The sequence below is a fragment of the Vulpes vulpes genome, chromosome 15, assembly GCF_048418805.1.
Source record: "Vulpes vulpes isolate BD-2025 chromosome 15, VulVul3, whole genome shotgun sequence".
In the NCBI taxonomy this organism is placed as follows: domain Eukaryota; kingdom Metazoa; phylum Chordata; class Mammalia; order Carnivora; family Canidae; genus Vulpes; species Vulpes vulpes.
In genome coordinates, this window is record NC_132794.1 from 89,218,021 (window position 1) to 89,235,608 (window position 17,588).

General features: G+C 34.8%; 1 protein-coding gene across 4 annotated transcripts in view; it reads right to left on the reverse strand.

The window, feature by feature from the left end:
* Positions 1-17,588, reverse strand: part of HPSE2 (heparanase 2 (inactive)) — a 635,705-nt gene that overhangs the window by 232,447 nt on the left and 385,670 nt on the right. For all 4 annotated transcript variants that reach the window (XR_011997530.1, XM_025991733.2, XM_072739739.1 and 1 more), the window contains exon 5: positions 9,194-9,365. Coding sequence is in view for 3 of the 4 variants with exons in the window: in XM_025991733.2 (XP_025847518.1) it covers positions 9,194-9,365 (172 nt within the window). In the remaining variant the exon portion in view is untranslated. The remainder of the gene's footprint in view (positions 1-9,193; positions 9,366-17,588) is intronic.

Sequence of the window (17,588 nt, forward strand, 5' to 3'; positions counted from 1 at the left end):
TTAATTCTACAGTAAGTCTAAGAAACAGGTAATTAGTCCCATTTTACAGATAAAAAGCCTGAGGTTTTACAGACATTAAATAACTTCTTAAGATGACCAAGTGAGTCACTAACCTGGGTCTCATCTAGTTGCAAAGTGCATGCTCTTCACTATCCTACTATTTTTCCCCCAATCCTACTCACTACATTGGAAACAGGTTGTTGTTATAATGTCTTTATGGAGGAAGGAACCCATAAAGTAAAAAATACATACAGCCCATAAAAGTCATAATGGGAGCCCAGTAATAGGAACATAGAAAAGTTTCCATCCTTATCCACCCATATAACCTTCATTACTATCTATGCTTCAAGTACAAGTAGAGTCTATAAATCAGCATTAGGCTTAGTAGGAGAATTAGACACAACTAAAGAGAAATTCTGGATATAAAAAGAAAAAATTTTCTGTTTCTGGTTTGTAGACCACTGAGCATGTAACATACATCATGTGGTCTGCTGTGATGGTAGAGGCCATTATTTTCTGCCTAATTCCCTTCTGCTTTTACCTTCATTGTCCCAAATAGAATGTTTTACACAGCTCTTTGGGCCGCCATGGGAGCTAAAGGCCCTGTCTAGCTTTCTGTTCCAACACGAGTTCAGGTTGGAATATTCTACTAACAGCTCTGTAGAATGTTAGGATAACTTCCATTTTTCACTCATTCAACACATTTGAGCACCTGCTATGCATTAGGCCTTTTGCCAGCACTGCATACATGTTGGTAAATACAACAGATAAACTTCCCACCCTCATGGAGTTTGTAATTTTTAACCAACAAATAAACATACAATAAATATGTAGTTTTAAACTGTGATGAATGCCACAAAGAGAACCAACAGAGTGTGTTGATAGAGAATTATTTAGCTCAGTTACTCAAGGAAGGTTTCTGATAGATGAGGAAAAACTACCTATGTGGCAAGCAGAGAGAATATTCTAGAAGGAAGAACATATGTGAAGGCCCCCAAGTAAAGAGAAGCTTAGCACATACCAACCCAGTGAGGTGTAAGTGAAATGAAAAAAAAGGGAAAAGCTGAAGAATATAAGAATGAAGAGCTAGGCAGCAGTCAGATTATTCATGGTAGAGCCTTGTAGATGTGGTAAGGAGATTGAATTTTATTCTAAGAGCAATGAAAAGTAGTTAAGAGTCTTTAGCAAGAGACATGTCATGTGAATTATGTTTGCAGAAAATTTTCTGCCAGCTGATTGGTAAATAGATCAAAGGGGGGGAAAATATAAGCAAGTGCACTGATAAGACTATTAACGTGGTCTAGATTCTGAATTCTCCAAGTGGTATTTTGTTATTATCTGCTTCACTGCCACCCCGCCCCCAAAGCAGGGTTCACATTTCAAATTGTCCAGACATATTTGTAGAACACTAGTCTTTCAAGATGGTCTCTGAAAGTAAGATTCTGGTCAAATAAACTTAAGAAATTCTGCTAAATCCCCTTCTTGGAGATTCAGAATGTAAACTGTTATATTAAAGGTGCCAGGAAGTGTCTCAGAACATTTGTGTATCCCGGTATTTCTCCAAATTACTGGACCATGGAATGTTTTAATCCCCCTCCCCCAACATAATGTTAATATCCTGCAAAAATGATATTCTCCAGACCACATTTAAGGAAATGCTACCATAAGTCTTTCTAACCAAGAGTTAACTCATTGTTCTTGGTTTACTGAGACTCCATTTCTCCCCTTCCTATCGATTATTTCAATAGTTTAGACAATATTTTCTGACTCAACACACACACACACACACACACACACACACACACACACACACAAGGATATCAGCCCTTATACAGCTTATTTCTTTTCTCCATTTCTACCATCTATTTTCTGTCACTTGTCTCTTTACTTTTTACATTGTAAAAGTTGATACGTTTTTCCTTCTTTTCTGTAACCATAATTTTCTTCCTTGTTTCTAGATCTGGATCTTCTATATATATTTTTAAAAGATTTTATTTATTTATGCATGAGAGACACAGAGAGAGGGAGAGGCAGAGACTAGGCAGAGGGAGAAGCAGGCTCCACGCAGGGAGCCCGACGCAGGACTTGATCCCCGGGACTCCAAGATCAAGCCCTGGGCCAAAAGCAGGTGCCAAACCGCTGAGCCACCCAGGGATCCCCTAGATCTGGATCTCCTAACAGCTGTTGTGTATCCTGAAATGATCCTCTATATCAGTAATATTTTATCTCAAATTTTCTATCTGCACCTAAAGTTCTGTATATGGGAGATTTTCTCTTTCAATTATTTTATTGGACTCTTTCTTTTAAGAACTTTTTGGAGATATGATTCAATATAAATTTATTTAAATGTACACTTTAAGTGTACAACTCAATAGTTATTTACAGAAGTGGCAAGCACCAATACAATCTAATTCTAGAATATTTAATTTCAAAAAGAAACCCTGTGCCTATGAGCAGTCACTCTCCATTTCCCCACAATCTCCACCAGCCCTAACCAACCACTACTCTACTTTTTGTTTCTATAGATTACCTATTCTGTTCATTTCATATAAAGGAAATGATACAATGTGGAGCCTTCTGTAATTGGCTTCTCTCAGCATAATGTTTTCAAGGTTCATCCATGTTGTAACCTGTATAGGTATCTCATTTCTTTTTATTGTCAAATAATATCACAATGTATGGATATACCACTTCTTATTTATCAGTTATGGATATTTGGGTTGTTTCTACTTTATGGCTATTAAGAATAATGCCACTGTGAATATTTGTACACATGTTTTTATGGACATACATTTTAATTTCTGGGGTATATGCCTAGGAATGGAATTGCTGAGTCATAATGGTAACTCTGTTTACCTTTTGAGTAATTGCCAGATTGTTTTCGGAAGCAGTTGTACCATATTACATTCCCACCAACAGTGTATGAAGGTTCCAGTTTTTCCACATCTTCTCCAATGTGTATTCTTTTTCTTTTCTCCAATATTTATTTCTGTCTTTTTTATTTTGACCATCCCAGTGGGTATGAAGTAGTATCTCATTGTGATTTTGATTTGCATTTCCCTAATTAATGATACTAAGCATCCATTCTTGTGCTTACTGGTCATTTGCATATCTTCGCTGGAAAAATGTCTATTCAAGTTCCCTTGGCTAATTTATAAAATAGGCTATGTGTGTCTTTATTGTTAATTTGTAAGAGTTCTTTATATACATCTTGGATACAAGTCACTTATCAGTTACATGAGTTGCAAATATTTTCTCCCATTCTGTGTCATCACATTCTTGATAGTGTCATTTGACACATACAACTTCTTAATTTTGATGAGGTCGAATTAATCAGTGTTTTCTTTTAACACTTATGTTTTTAGTGTTGTACCTAAGAAATTACTGTCTAACCTTTCCTGGACTTAATTTCAGCAATTATAAGTTTAGTTTAAAAAAATATCTGTTTGTTCTGTTTGTACCTTTTTTTCCATAGAAATGTGTCTTTATTCTGCAAGTACAGTATCTTCCTATATCTTTATAAGGATACTAATTACATATTTTTATTTTTTAAATTCTACTCTTAAATTATAATTCTTCCTAGGTCACTTTTTAAATTTATTTATATTGGGTTTTCTCCTTCATGCTACTGATTTCCTTCTTGTGTCTTTTGATCTTTGGCTATTTATTCATCTTCAAAAACTGGGGACTAAGTAGATTCTTCTAGGTAGTAGGTACAGATTTTTATTAGCTGTTTAATATTTAGGCTTTTTAGATATGGCTTTCCTTTCACTGGAATCTCTATTTTGTCGGCAGAGCTTGTTCACCAATACACCTCACTTTAGAGAAGGAGTAAAGTACTACGGAGGGCATAGACAGCCTCTGGGCTAGAGTATATGACAGTGCTTTATCTCAGTGTTTTACTATGCAGAAACAACTCCATTTTAGCAATACTAGCTCATCCCTAAGCAATTCCTTCCATTTCTTTAGTGAAGGCTTCTAAAAACCTTGGTTTGGGATTTACTCAGAGATAATACATTGAGCTGTCTTTGTTCTATCTGGGCAGTGTAGAGAACTTAAAATGATGGAGAGAGGACCTGAGCTATAAGTGTAGTTCCATGGCAGGCAAACTTTTATGTAAACCCCTTGGCTTGGTACCCCTTTCTTATCCTAACCCCTCCTGACTCTGAGGCTACCTGTTAGGTGGACTGGCTATCTTTTCTCAGAGCCTATGTTCTCTGGTTGCCACTTCCTCACTCTGCTTAATCTGTCAGCAGGCTTCCATCTGTTTACTGTCTTATAGAAATCTGTCAAAAATCTCTCATCTGCTTATGATCCCTCTTTTGTGTGTTATTATGGATTTTTTAAATCAATTTTTAATAGGAGTTGGGATAGTGGTTCCAGGAGGAAATGGAGCTTGTGCTCAGATCACTATTCCGAACTTGAAGCTCACTCAATATTTTTAAAGCCTTCTTTTGTTGCTCCAGGGTTAGTATTCCCTGAATATGAATGTATGTTTGTCTTGGTGTAACTTCGTTTGGAAAAGCTTGCGTTCTGCATGTGATGGCCCTTGAAAGAGAGCTGGTAACTGTCCAAAAGGAGGAAGTCATCCTTCGTTAGTTCTCTCACCTCCACTTTGCCAAGATATCTATCAATAAATCATATCTATCCTAATTTATCTCTATCTCTTCTGCCATTACCTTAACTCTATCTACCATCTTGTAATAAAGTGGTATTCTTTCTGACTTCTTTTGATCCCTTACTTTTGTGCTTCTATTTGGCATAAAGAATAGAATAGACTCTAGTGAATATCACTACCCTTACAAAAACTTTAATGGTTTTCCATTGTTCATGGAATAAAATACACAATTTCTTTACCATGGTATGCATAGTCCAGTTATGATCCTGTCCTGACTAATCTGTGTGTTCTTACCTTCTACCACTCTCCTTTTGCTCACTATACTCTGCCCATCTTTCTATTCCTCAAATTCCTTACCTTTACTTCTGATTAGGACATTGACAAACATGACCTAGAACCTCTACCTAGAACTTTGTTCTCTCTACTCAAATACAAAGTAGTGTTCAATAAATATTTATTGAGAGGAAATTTAGTAGTCATCTCACTATGATGTAAATATCTCAAAAAAAAAAAGCCCCAACAAACACGCTTTCAGTGAATACATGCTTTTCTTGACACTGCCACATCAGCAAAAATAGATTAGATTCTTACTCAATAGCAGATACAGCAACAAACTCCAAATAAGTTAAGAGAGCCTAACACTGAAAATTAAAACATTAGGAAGCCTGGATGGAAATAAAATAGTAACTTTATCCTAAATGTGTAAGGGAAGAAAAGACTATCGGTAAAAAAGCAGATAACAACAATTACAATAAAAATGAACTTCTGAAACAATAAAAACGTTTCAAAGTAATAAGAAAAGCAACAGATTAAGAAAAAATTGTCATTATATAGATGGTGCATACAGGTTTACAAAAGAAAAGCAGGAAACTGATATAACCCTAAAGAACAATTCTTACCCTTTTAGATAATAAATAAATAAATAAATAAATAAATAAATAAATAAATAAAATTTAAAAAAAATCACTGACTAAAAATGGCCAGTTCACAAGTGAGGAAATGAAAATAATAAAACGAGTATTTTATTAAATACCTCCCTATGCTAGCCCTAAAGAAACAAATGTGAAGGTTCTATTTCTGTCCTAGTGGAGTTATATCCTAACTAGGAAGATAATTCTGTTTAGTCCTGAAACTACCTAAGTAAAAAAACTTAAAACTGGTTCTCTAAAACTAAAGCTAATGATTATGATTTATATAAATCACCATAATTTATTTAAATCACTATACAATGATTTACAGTGCTTCACAATCACATTTGTACATAGTGTTTTCAGATCAGATTAATTTAGAGCCATCTGTTGAATAAGACAGTAGTCATTCACCAGCTATCTACTGTATTCATAGGTTCTGAGGCTAGATGTAGAAAAGATAGACTAGGTCCTGAGGAAGTGAAAAATCCTGCCTGAGCGTGTCAGAAAAGACCTGTTAGAAAGAGTAAAAATGAGAGGAGAGGGTGGTATTCCAAAGAAAATGACACAAACTAAAAAGGGGCAAAAGTAAAAAGTGTATAGCATCTTCCAAAACATACATATACATTGATTTAGATAAGGGCAGGTTGTGCACAGAGGCATAGCTGATTACTAGCTGCAAAGTGAGGCAGGCACTGGACCCTACAGGCCAGGGTGAAAGTGTTGGATTTCAAGCAAGAGTGATTTGACCACATGTTTTATTTTTTAAAAATCTACTTGGAAAATCTATGGATATATATAGAATCTGAGACTAGATATAGAGAAACTACTAAGGAGGAAGAAGGATAAGGTTTAAAATAAAAATGAAAAGAAGATAGAATATGAGTTATTAAGAAGTCAGAAAAAACAGAATTTAATAACTATCTAATGGACTATGTGGACAAAGGAGAGGAATGAATGTAAAATGGCCTCCTGGTCTGCACCTCAGGCCATATGGTTATAGTGTCATTAACCAAACCTGGGATGGGGGAAAGGAGGTAACATAAGGTTTTGGAAAATGTTCAGTTCCTTTCATAGTTAACAGAATTCGAATTTAAACAGCCATGAGGCACAGGCTTGCATTAATTAAAGTAGAGTAAATTAATAAAAATGACTATAATCACTGCTGTGGGGTCCTGGGGGGGAAAAGATATACTAATACATTGCTGCCCTACAACCTGGTGAAGTCGTTCTGAAAAGAAATTTGGCAACAAATATAAAAGCCATAAAAATTATCATGTACTTTGACCCAGAAACACAACTTTTTGGAATATAGCCCAAGGATATAATTCAAAAGAAATAAAAAACCTATTTGTATAAAGATGTTTATAGCTATGCTATATATTACAGACAAAAACTGGAAACAGCCCAAATGCCCAACAGTGAGGGAATGTTTAAGCAGATTTTGGTACATTAATGCAATGGGGTATTTTATTGCTATTAAGAATGAAAAATATGAGAACTATGTAGAAATAAGAAAACAGCAATATACAGCAATGAGTAAAAAATCAGTACTCAAAATGATGCATATAGGATGATCATAACTATGTGAAATTATATCTGCATAACCAAGAGTACTAGAAAAGACTACAGAGCTGGTAGTTTAGAGTGCTGACATTTTTGTTATTGTTGGTTGAGTTGCTGGGAATATTTACGTGTTTCAAGTTATAATTCACTGTATATTTAGTACATACACATTGAGAAAGATAAATCTCCATTTTTCTCTTGGCATATAAACATTTTAAAAGTGCTTATCAGTACCTTTCCTTTCCCTACGTGATTTTCTCTAGTCTCTTGAGTCCTATTAGTTTTTGGATGTATGGGGAAGTGGGCCATCCATATTCCATGACCTCCTAACTCAATCAAATCCCATCCCTTACAGTCATTCATAACACCATGTACCTTTCCTTGGTATTGTCTTAGTTTTATGATCATTTAATTAATTTCTATGTCTCCCCTGCCATATTGTATCCTATATGAGGGCAGAGAAAGTATCTGTTTTGTTTATTATTACATTCCTAGTGCCTAATGTAATACCAGGACATAGCAGTTACTCAAGAAATATTTGCAGGATGAATGAATGATTGACCTTGTAAGGTCATGTTACTGAGAGGACATTGTCAGTTCCATGAAAATACACTGATCAAATCATTAAAGAAAAAGGACAATCCAAAAGAATAACTACATGGGTTAAAATGATATTTACTGGCCTTACTTTATTATGTATTATGAACTATGAATAAAGTCCTAAATCTGTGGTTCTTATCCCTGAATTGTAACACATAAAATGAAAGCAACCTCTTCATCTCCATCACACACACATAGTAATTTTAAAGTTCAGTGAAAGTATGAAAAAAGAAACCAAGGACTATATTTGTGGGTAGGGGCCAAGGTCATGAAATTGCTGTGTAAAAAAATGGGGAAGCTGCTCCTGAGAGAGAAGAGGAAAAAAGAAAAGGGTAGGGAAAGAATAGGAACTGAACTAAGGGCTTAGGGATTCTTTGTAAAAAAAGAAAATGCCTAAACTTAAATTTCAGGTTGTTAATGCTATTACAGTGTAAGTCCCTGTGCCTTCCCAAACCTTCAGTGATGTCTGCTATGTTCATTACCTTAGATCAAAACTAAGCCATCACAAAAGGAAGGAGAGAATTATAAGAGACATCAAGCTACAAGGGTCATCCTGGAGGTTGGCCAAAGGTTTCTTTCCTCAGATAATCTCTGTTTGTACTTGTATAACATTTATCTAACCTCATTTGGAATGTGCACTTCACTGGAAAATATCTTACTCATCTTTCAATTTTCAGGAATAACCATACCTATTCCAGAGTATGACAGGATCGCACCATAATAGGTGTGTCTTGGTGCATACTCTGAGCTCTAGGGGAACTCCTGACTCTCCCAACTTTATAGTTCTCACCCTTCCTGCTCTAATAATATCTCCATTTTGGGTCTTGGACTCAACACATAGCTTCAGCCTTTCTCATACCATTCCCTCAGACATTCCCTCTGACCCTATATAACTGAATCTAAGCTGCATGGATTCAATCTGTGCCTGCCCCACCAACATGACCAGGCAGGGAGCATTAACATAGTGCCTCATCCACAACCAATGCTTAATGATTATTAGATTCAGTCAAGTTAATCACATGGTAGCAATTCTCTAGAATACCGGCTAATGAATCTGTCAGTTAAGCAATGCTTTAATCTACAAGTAGCAGTGGTGTTTCTCCACTTTTTAATCCAGCTATACTGGATTGTCAAGCGTTATTTTCTATAAGTGGTCACAAGAATAGACTAAAAATATTTTGGCTGTTTAAAAATATAAAATAATATGAAATGCTGCAATATTAAATGTGATTTTAAAACAATGTTATCTCTTCCAACCTGCCCAGGAGATTGTAATATCCATCCCCAATCCCACCACCTTCTGCTGACTATGGAAGGCCTGGAGAGATGCAAAGCTCTTCTGCTGTTTGATGGAGAATCACTGATTTAGAGTTGGAGAAGTCACTATGGAAAAAGTCTTTCCATCTTTCCTAAGACCATAAATAACCAGAAAAAATACAAATACATTAATTCAGTACATTTATGAATAGTGTTATAAGAACTGCTAAAAAATATGACCTACCCATCTAAGAGGGCGATGACGTTTTTCCTGGGCCGCCCAATATTAGGGCCATACAAGCTGGCTCTGGAGTATATCCGGATGGGTTGCAACAGGCTCTTCAGCTGGATGTAATCCTTTCCCAACTGGCTGCCATTTACTGCCCGGCCATGCATGATTCGATAGTTATTTGGCTCTAGATTAAAAGCAGACATGCAAGTCAGAGTTGAGAAGGGTAAGGCTCTGCCAACCCTTTCCTGTCCACAGATCTCTCTGCCTTTTTTCCTCAACAGTGTGAATAAAATAACCAAAAAGAGAGTGTAAGCTAGTTAAGAGCTTGAGGAACATCATAACAAAAAGTCAAGTGCCATTTTACCATTCTACTATTTTCAAACTAATCTTCACATAAATTCACCTAATCCACAACAGAGAGGCCATGCTGATTTTGGGTGAAACTCTATAATGAATGGTCTACTGGGTTGAATAGTGTCCCCCAAAGTTCATGTCTACCTGTAAGTTCAGAATGTGACTTTATTTGGAAATAGGGTCTTTGAAGATGTAATTAAGATGAGGCCATATGGGATTAGGGTGTGCCCTAAATCCAGTGACTGGTGTCTTTATAAAAGAACAAACGGAGAGGGAGATTCAGGTACACAGATACACTGAGAAGAGGGCCATGTGTCAACAGAGGCAAAGATTGGAGGGATGCTGCTATGTATGTCAAGGGTTGCTGGCAGCTACAGAAATCTGAGAAATAGGCATGGAATAGATTCTCCCTCAGAGCCCCCAGAAGGAATCAACATTGTCAATGCTGACTTTGGATTTCTGGTTCCCTGAACCGTGAGAGAATACATTTGTTGTTTTACACCACAGAGTTTGTGGTAATTTGTTATGAACAGGCTAATTAGGAAACTGATACAAATAATAAGAAAAGAAGGCTTTATAAAGATGGCCATTGTAGCCAAAGAAAAATCTTAATGTTCAATAACAAAGTAGCTGGGTGAAAAAATTTAGAACACCACATCCTCCTTTAGTTTCCATTAACTTAGTAGTTCTTAAAGGGGAAGGAAAGTCCTAAAAACCAGCAAATACACTGCTGGAGAGAGTTAACTTGATTTGGAATTAAGCAAATGCCCCAGGTAAGGCCAGTACTGTGGCTACCTTGAGGTTTTGATACTGGTAGGGTCAAGAAATTGACCAGCAGACTTGCAAGGAATTTATCAGGGAGATTTGGGGGAATAAGACAGTCACAGTGGGCCTTGATAAGCTCACACATACCCCTTATAGTCTAGAAGGCTGTGCATACTCAAGAGAGACTGGAGAGGGCACTAAGAATCCATGTACTCACAGATAAATGTGAAACCTAGCACATTTATAAAGGAGACATGAGAAGGCATGCCAGAAAGGAAAAGCCAGTGAGAATTATAAACTGTTTAAATTTGGAATGTGTCCTCCAACTTACACACAGATCCACTGGCAAAGGATGGAAGCCTTACTGGTGCAAGGTAAGCACGACCTCTAATGAATCATTGTCTTACCATTAAGCTATGCTGACTCAGGGACAACCTCTAGGAAGTTGGCCTTAAGAAATTATTAAAAAATAGAAAAACATAAGCTATATCAGCAGCTACACAATTCAAGGGAAATAGACTCTACAGAATTATTCCATGTAAGTCACTAAACAAAGAAAAAAGAAACAACAAAAACAACCTCTAGGATAGAGGATTCAGAATCCAGAGTTTTTCCAACATAGTATTTAAAATGTATAGTTTTCAACAACAACAAAAATCACAGCATGCAAAGAAATAGGATAGTGTGACCTATAAACAACAACAAAAAAGCAGTCAATAGAAACTGTTCCTAAGGGACCCAAATGTTAGACTTCATGTGCAAGGAATTCAAAACTACTACTATAAATATGTTCAAAGAACTACCAGGAACAATAAAAAATTAAAGGAAAGTATGACTGTTTTGGCCAATCAAATATAAATGAAGAGATAGAAATTATAAAGATGATCAAATGGAAATCTTGGAACTGAAATGACTTTTCACATACAGAGGAACACAAGGAAATTATCAGCTGAATTTTTATCAGAAATAATGGAGGCCAGAAGATTGTAGCCGGACGTATTCAAAATGCTGAATGAAAAAAATGTTAGCCATGAATTCTATATGTAGCAAACTATCCTTCAAAACTGAAAGCAAAATTTAGACCTTAACCAGAAAAACAAAGGAAAGGATTTGTTGTGAGAAAATCTACCTTATAAGAAATGAGAAAGGAAGTCTTTTAGGTTGAAAGGAAATGACACCAGATGGTGACTCAAAACCACACAAAAAAATAGAGAACACCGGTAATGGCAATTACATAGGTAAATATAAAAGACAGTTGAAAATATCCATTACTCTTTTCTTAACTAGCTTAACTAACTTACATAAAACAAAAATTATCAGCCTGTGTTGTTGGGCTTATGACATATGAAAATGTAATATTTGGAATAATAATGGCACAAAGGAGGGGGAAATGGAGTTCTACTAGAGCAAAGTTTCTATAGCTAACTGGAATTAAGTTAGTATTACTCTAAAATAGATTGTAACGAGTTAAAATGTATTGCAATAAGAAACTACTATGAAAATAAGTAAAACAAAATAAAAACAAAGAAATTAAAGTAATATCTTAGATATTACCTCTTCTGCATAAAAAGGTAGTACAGGAGAAACAGAGGAACAAAAAAAATGAAATAAATGGAAAACAGCAAGATGGCAGATGTCAATTCAACCATATCAACAATCACATTAAATGTAAATGGATTGAACATTCCAATTAAAAGGAGGAATTGTCAGGTTGAATAAAAACTAAGATCCAACTTTACTTTGAGACATACTTCAAAGTAAAATTTCAACAAATAGGTTGAAAGTAAAAGGATGAAGAAAGATATACCATGCAAAGAGTAACCATAAGAGACCTGGAATGACTACTCTAATATCAGACAAAATAGACTTAAGACAACAATGTTACTAGAGATAACGTGGGGCACTTTATAATGATAAAAGGGTCAATTTGTTGGGAAGATATAACAATTTTAAACATATATAAACAACAGTAGAACAGCAAAATACATGAAACAAAACTGAAGAGAAAAATAGAAAATCCAACAATAATAGGAGACTTCAATACCAAAATCTCAATAATAAATAGAACAACTAGACAGAAAATTAGCATTGACATAAAAAACATGAATAACACTATCAGCCAACTTTACCTGATTGATATCTATAGAGCACTCCATTCAACAACAGTAGATTACCCATTATTTTTTTCGTGCATATAGAACATCCTTCAGGATAGACCATATGATAAGTCATAAAACAAGTCTCATCTATTTAAGAGGATTAAATCATATAATGACTGTAAGTGCCCTGATCACAACAGATTTAAACTAGAATTCAACCACAGAAAGAAATTTGAGAAATCTATAAATATTTGGAAGTTAAACAAGTAATCCATGATCCATAAAAGAAATTACAAGGGGAATTAGAAAATATTTTTAATGAAATGAAAATGAAAATATAATATACAAAAGCATATGGGATGACACCAAAGGCACAATCCGTGAAAGCCATAATTGATGAGCTGGACTTCATTAAAATTAGAAACATTTGCTCTGCAAAAGACAATAGTATAAGAACGAGAAGACAAGCCACAAACTGAGAGAAAATACTTGTAAAAGACCCATCTGATAAAGGACTGTTATCCAAAATATACAAAGAAAAAAGTATACAAAGAAATCTTAAAATTTAGTAATAAAGAAACAACCTGATTTAAAAATGGGACAAAGACTTCAAAAGACACCTCACCAAAAGAGATATACAGGTAACAAATAAAAATATGAAAATATGAAAAAATTTAGAAAAGATGTTCCACATACGTCATCAGGGAAATGTAAATTAAAACAACTAAATACCACTACATGCCTATTAGAACAGCCAGAATTTGTTATCACTGACAGCACCAAAAACTAAGTAGAATGTAGAGCAACAGGAATGAAAAATGATATGGTCACTTTGGGAGAGTTTGGTGGTTTCTTATAAAATAAAACATATCCTTACTATATAATGCAGCAATCATGCTCCCTCTTATTTACTCAAAGGAGTTGAAATTTTATGTCTTCACTTTTGTTTACACATGAATTTATAGCAGCTATATTAATGATTGTTGTGACTTGAAAGAATGAAGATGTCCTTCTGTGGGTGAATGGATTTTTGAACTCTAGTACATCTACACGATGGAATATTATTCAGCACTAAAAAAAAAAAGAGGTAACATGAAAAAGACATGGAAGAACTTTAAGTGCATAACATTAAGTGAAAGAAGCCAATGTGAAAGGCTACATACTGTATAATTCCAACCATTTGACACTCTAGGGAAAACAAGGGAATATATGAGAAATATATACTTTCTTTCAATTTTGCTATAAACCTAAAACTCTCCCCCAAAATGTGTTAAAAAAAATGTAGAGACACTAGGGATGCGCAGAGAGAAGATCATGTGAGAAAATAGTGAGAAGTTGGCCATCTGCAAACCAAGAAGAGAAGCCTCAGAAGAAAACCTGATCTGCTAATTCCTAGATCCTAGGCTTTAGGCTTCCAGAACAATGGGAAAATATATTTTTGTTGTTTAGGAGGAAAAAAGACTCCTATATTAGGAAAGAAAGATTTCAAATTAATTATCTAAGTTTCTATCTTAAGAAAGCAGATAAAGAAGAGAAAATCCAAAGCAAGAAGGAATGAAATAATAAAAATTTGAGTGGAAATCAATGACATTAAAAAAAAATAGAGAAAATCTTAAAAGTGAAAGTTGGTTCTTTGAAAAGATCAACAAAACTGACATACCAGGAGGCCCCTGGGTGGCTCAGTCAGTTACCATCTGCTTTCAGCTCAGGTCACAATCCCAGGGTCCTGGATACAGGCCCAAGTCAGGCTTCCTACTTAGCCTGGAATCTGCTTCTCCCTCTCTCTCCCTCACTCATTCTCTCTCTCTCTCTCTCTCTCCCTCTCCCCCCTGCTCTCTGTTTCACACGTGCGTGCCCACACTCTCTCTCAAATAAATAAATAAAATTAAAAAAAAAAAAAAAACCCTGACATACCATTAGCTAGACTGACCAAAAAACAAGAGAGAAAAGTCACAGATTACCAAAATTAGAAATGAAAGAAGGAACACCACTAAGACATGGAAGTAACTAAGACCTCACAGTAACTTAGAGGATAAGGGACTATGAACAACTTTATGCCATTAATTTAGACAACTTAGATAAAATGAAAGATTTTAAAGAAAAATATAAATTACTAAAACCAACTAAAAAAGAAATAGAAAATTTGCATTGGCCCATAACAACAAAAGACATTGAATTGGTCATTAAAAATATTTCCACAAAGAAAGCACAGATCTAGATGGATTAACTGGTGAATTCTACCAAATATGTGAGGAAGAAATAATACCAATCCTTCATAAACTCTTCCAGAAAATGGAGGAAGAGGAAACACTTCTCAACTCACTTTATGAGGGTAATATTCCCCTGATCCCAAGGTCAGACAAAGATATCACAAGAAAAGAAAATTACAGATGAATATTCCTCATAAATATAGATTTAAAAATCCCCAACAAAATAGTTACAAACTGAATCCAGCAATGTTTCAGAAGCATTACATTACAACAACTAAGTGGGATATATACCAGGAATGCTAGACTGATTTAATATAAAAAACCTAACTAATGGGGATCCCTGGGTGGCGCAGCGGTTTAGCGCCTGCCTTTGGCCCAGGGCGCGATCCTGGAGACCTGGGATCGAATCCCACGTCGGGCTCCCGGTGCATGGAGCCTGCTTCTCCCTCTGCCTGGGTCTCTGCCTCTCTCGCTCTCTCTGTGTGACTATCATAAATAAATAAAAAAAAATTTTTAAAAACCTAATGTAAAATATCATATTAAACGATAACCAAAAACACATTATCATCTCAATAAGTGCAAAAAGAGGCATTTGACAAAATCCAACATTCACTCCTGATAAATATTCTCAACAACTAAGAATAGAAGGGAAATTCCTCAATTTGATAAATAGTATGTTAGAAAAACCTACATATTTGATGATGAAATACTGAATGCTTAATGGTAAAACATCATACTTAATGGTGAAATATTTAATGTTTTCCTCCTAAGACGGAATGTGTACTCTCGCCACTTATCTTCAGCACTTGTATTAGAGGTTCTAGCCAGTGTAGTCAGGCAAGGAAAGAAATAAAAAGCATCCAAATTGGATAGAAAGCAATTAAACTCTCTTTATTCTCAGACAACATATCCTGTATATAGAAAATCCTAAACAGCTCACACACATGTGCAGGAGGAAAACACAAGATCTAAAAATTCAGCAAGGTTGGAGGATAAAAGATCAATATATAAAATCATTCATATTTCTAAATACCAGCAATGTACAAGTTGTAAATAAAATTAAGAAAATAATTCCATTCACAGTTGCATGAAAAAGAAAAAAAATACTCAAGATTCAATTTGACAAAATAAGTGCAAAATTTGTACACTAAACTACAAAACATTGCTGAAATTAAAATTTGAATAAATGGGGAGATATTGTATGTTTGCAGACAAGAAGACTCAATATTGTTAAGCTGGCAATTCTCCCCAAAATGATCTATAGATTTAATGCTATCTCTATTAAAATTCCATCAGGTTTTGTTGAGGAAATTTAAAAAGCGACCTTTAAATTTGTGTGGAAATGCAAACACCTCTGATAGCAAAAACAATTTTAAAAAAGAAAAAAGTTGAAGGATTCATACTTCCCAAATTCAAAACTTATTACAAAGCTACTGTAATCAAGACAATGGAATCCTAGTACAAGGATAGATATACTGATCAGTGGAACAGAATTAGGAGTCCAGAAATAAATCCATTATCATTTTTTTTTACAAAAGTGTTAAGAGGATCTAATAGGAAAGGATAATCTTAAGTAGGGCTGCAAAAACTTGATATCCATATGCAAAAAGATGAATTTAGACTCTAGCTTCATAACATACACCAAAATTAACTTGTAATGGATCTTATACCCAAATGTAAGAGCAAAAACTATAAAACTTTTAGAAAAATATAGAAAATATTGCATAGTTTGAGGTTAGGCAAAGAAATGAGACCAAAAAGTATGATCCATAAACTGAAAAGCTGATAAATTGAACTTTATCAATTTTCAAAACTTCTGGACTTCAAAAAATGCCATAAAGAAAGTACAAAGAAAATTTATAGACTGGGGAAAATATATGCAAATCATATATTTGAAAAAGAACTGATATCCAGAGTATATTTATTTATATTTTTTTTTGGAGATATCCAGAGTATATTTAAAATGTTTACAACTTGATAATAAAGTACTTCAATTAAAAGGGCAGAAGATTTGAGTAGACATTTAACCAAATAAGATGTAAGAATGGCTGATAAGCACATGAAAATACCCTCGACATAATTTGTCATTATGGAAGTACTAATTAAAGCCATATTAAGATATTCCTTCAAACTCACTAGAATGGTTATAATCAGACAGCCATTAACAAGTGTTTCCAAAGATGTAGAAAAAATAGAACCCCTATACATTGCTAGTGAAAATGTAAAATGGTACAGCTACTTAGGAAAATAGTTTTGCAGTTGTCAAAAAATAAACATAAACTTACTATATGAATTAGCAAATTTACTCCCTTCCCAAGTATCTTCCTAGGAGAAATAAAAACACATATCCACACAAAGACTTATATGTGAATCTTTATAGCAGCATTATTTATCAAAGCCCAAAAAAGAAATAATCCAGATGTTCATATCTATACAATACACCAAATTAATGTCTAATCCAATGGTTTTAAATATATTTACACAGTTGTGCAATCATCAGCACAACAAATTCTAGAACATTTTTATCACCCTCAAAATAAATTTCAGGCCCTTTAGCAGTTCCCTCTCATCTCTGCCACTCCTAGCCCTAGGCCATCATTAATCTACTGTCTCTTGAGATTTACCTATTTTGGACATAGGTGACTAGGTTTTTTCATTTAACATAATCTTCTCAAGGTTCATCCATGTTGTAGTATGTGTCAGTGCTTCATTTCATTTTTATGGCCAAATAATATTCCACCATGTGGCTATACCACATTTTATTTATCCATCATTCATTGGGTTTTTTTTAAAAAAAAGATTTTATTTACTTATTCATGAGAGACACAGAGGGAGAGGCAGAGACTTAGGCAGAGGGAGAAACAAGCTCCCATGGGGAGCCTGAGGTGGGACTCGATCTGGGACTCCAGGACCACTCCCCAAGCTGAAGGCAGATGCTCAACCCCTCAGCCACCCAGTCATCCCTATTCATTTATCAGT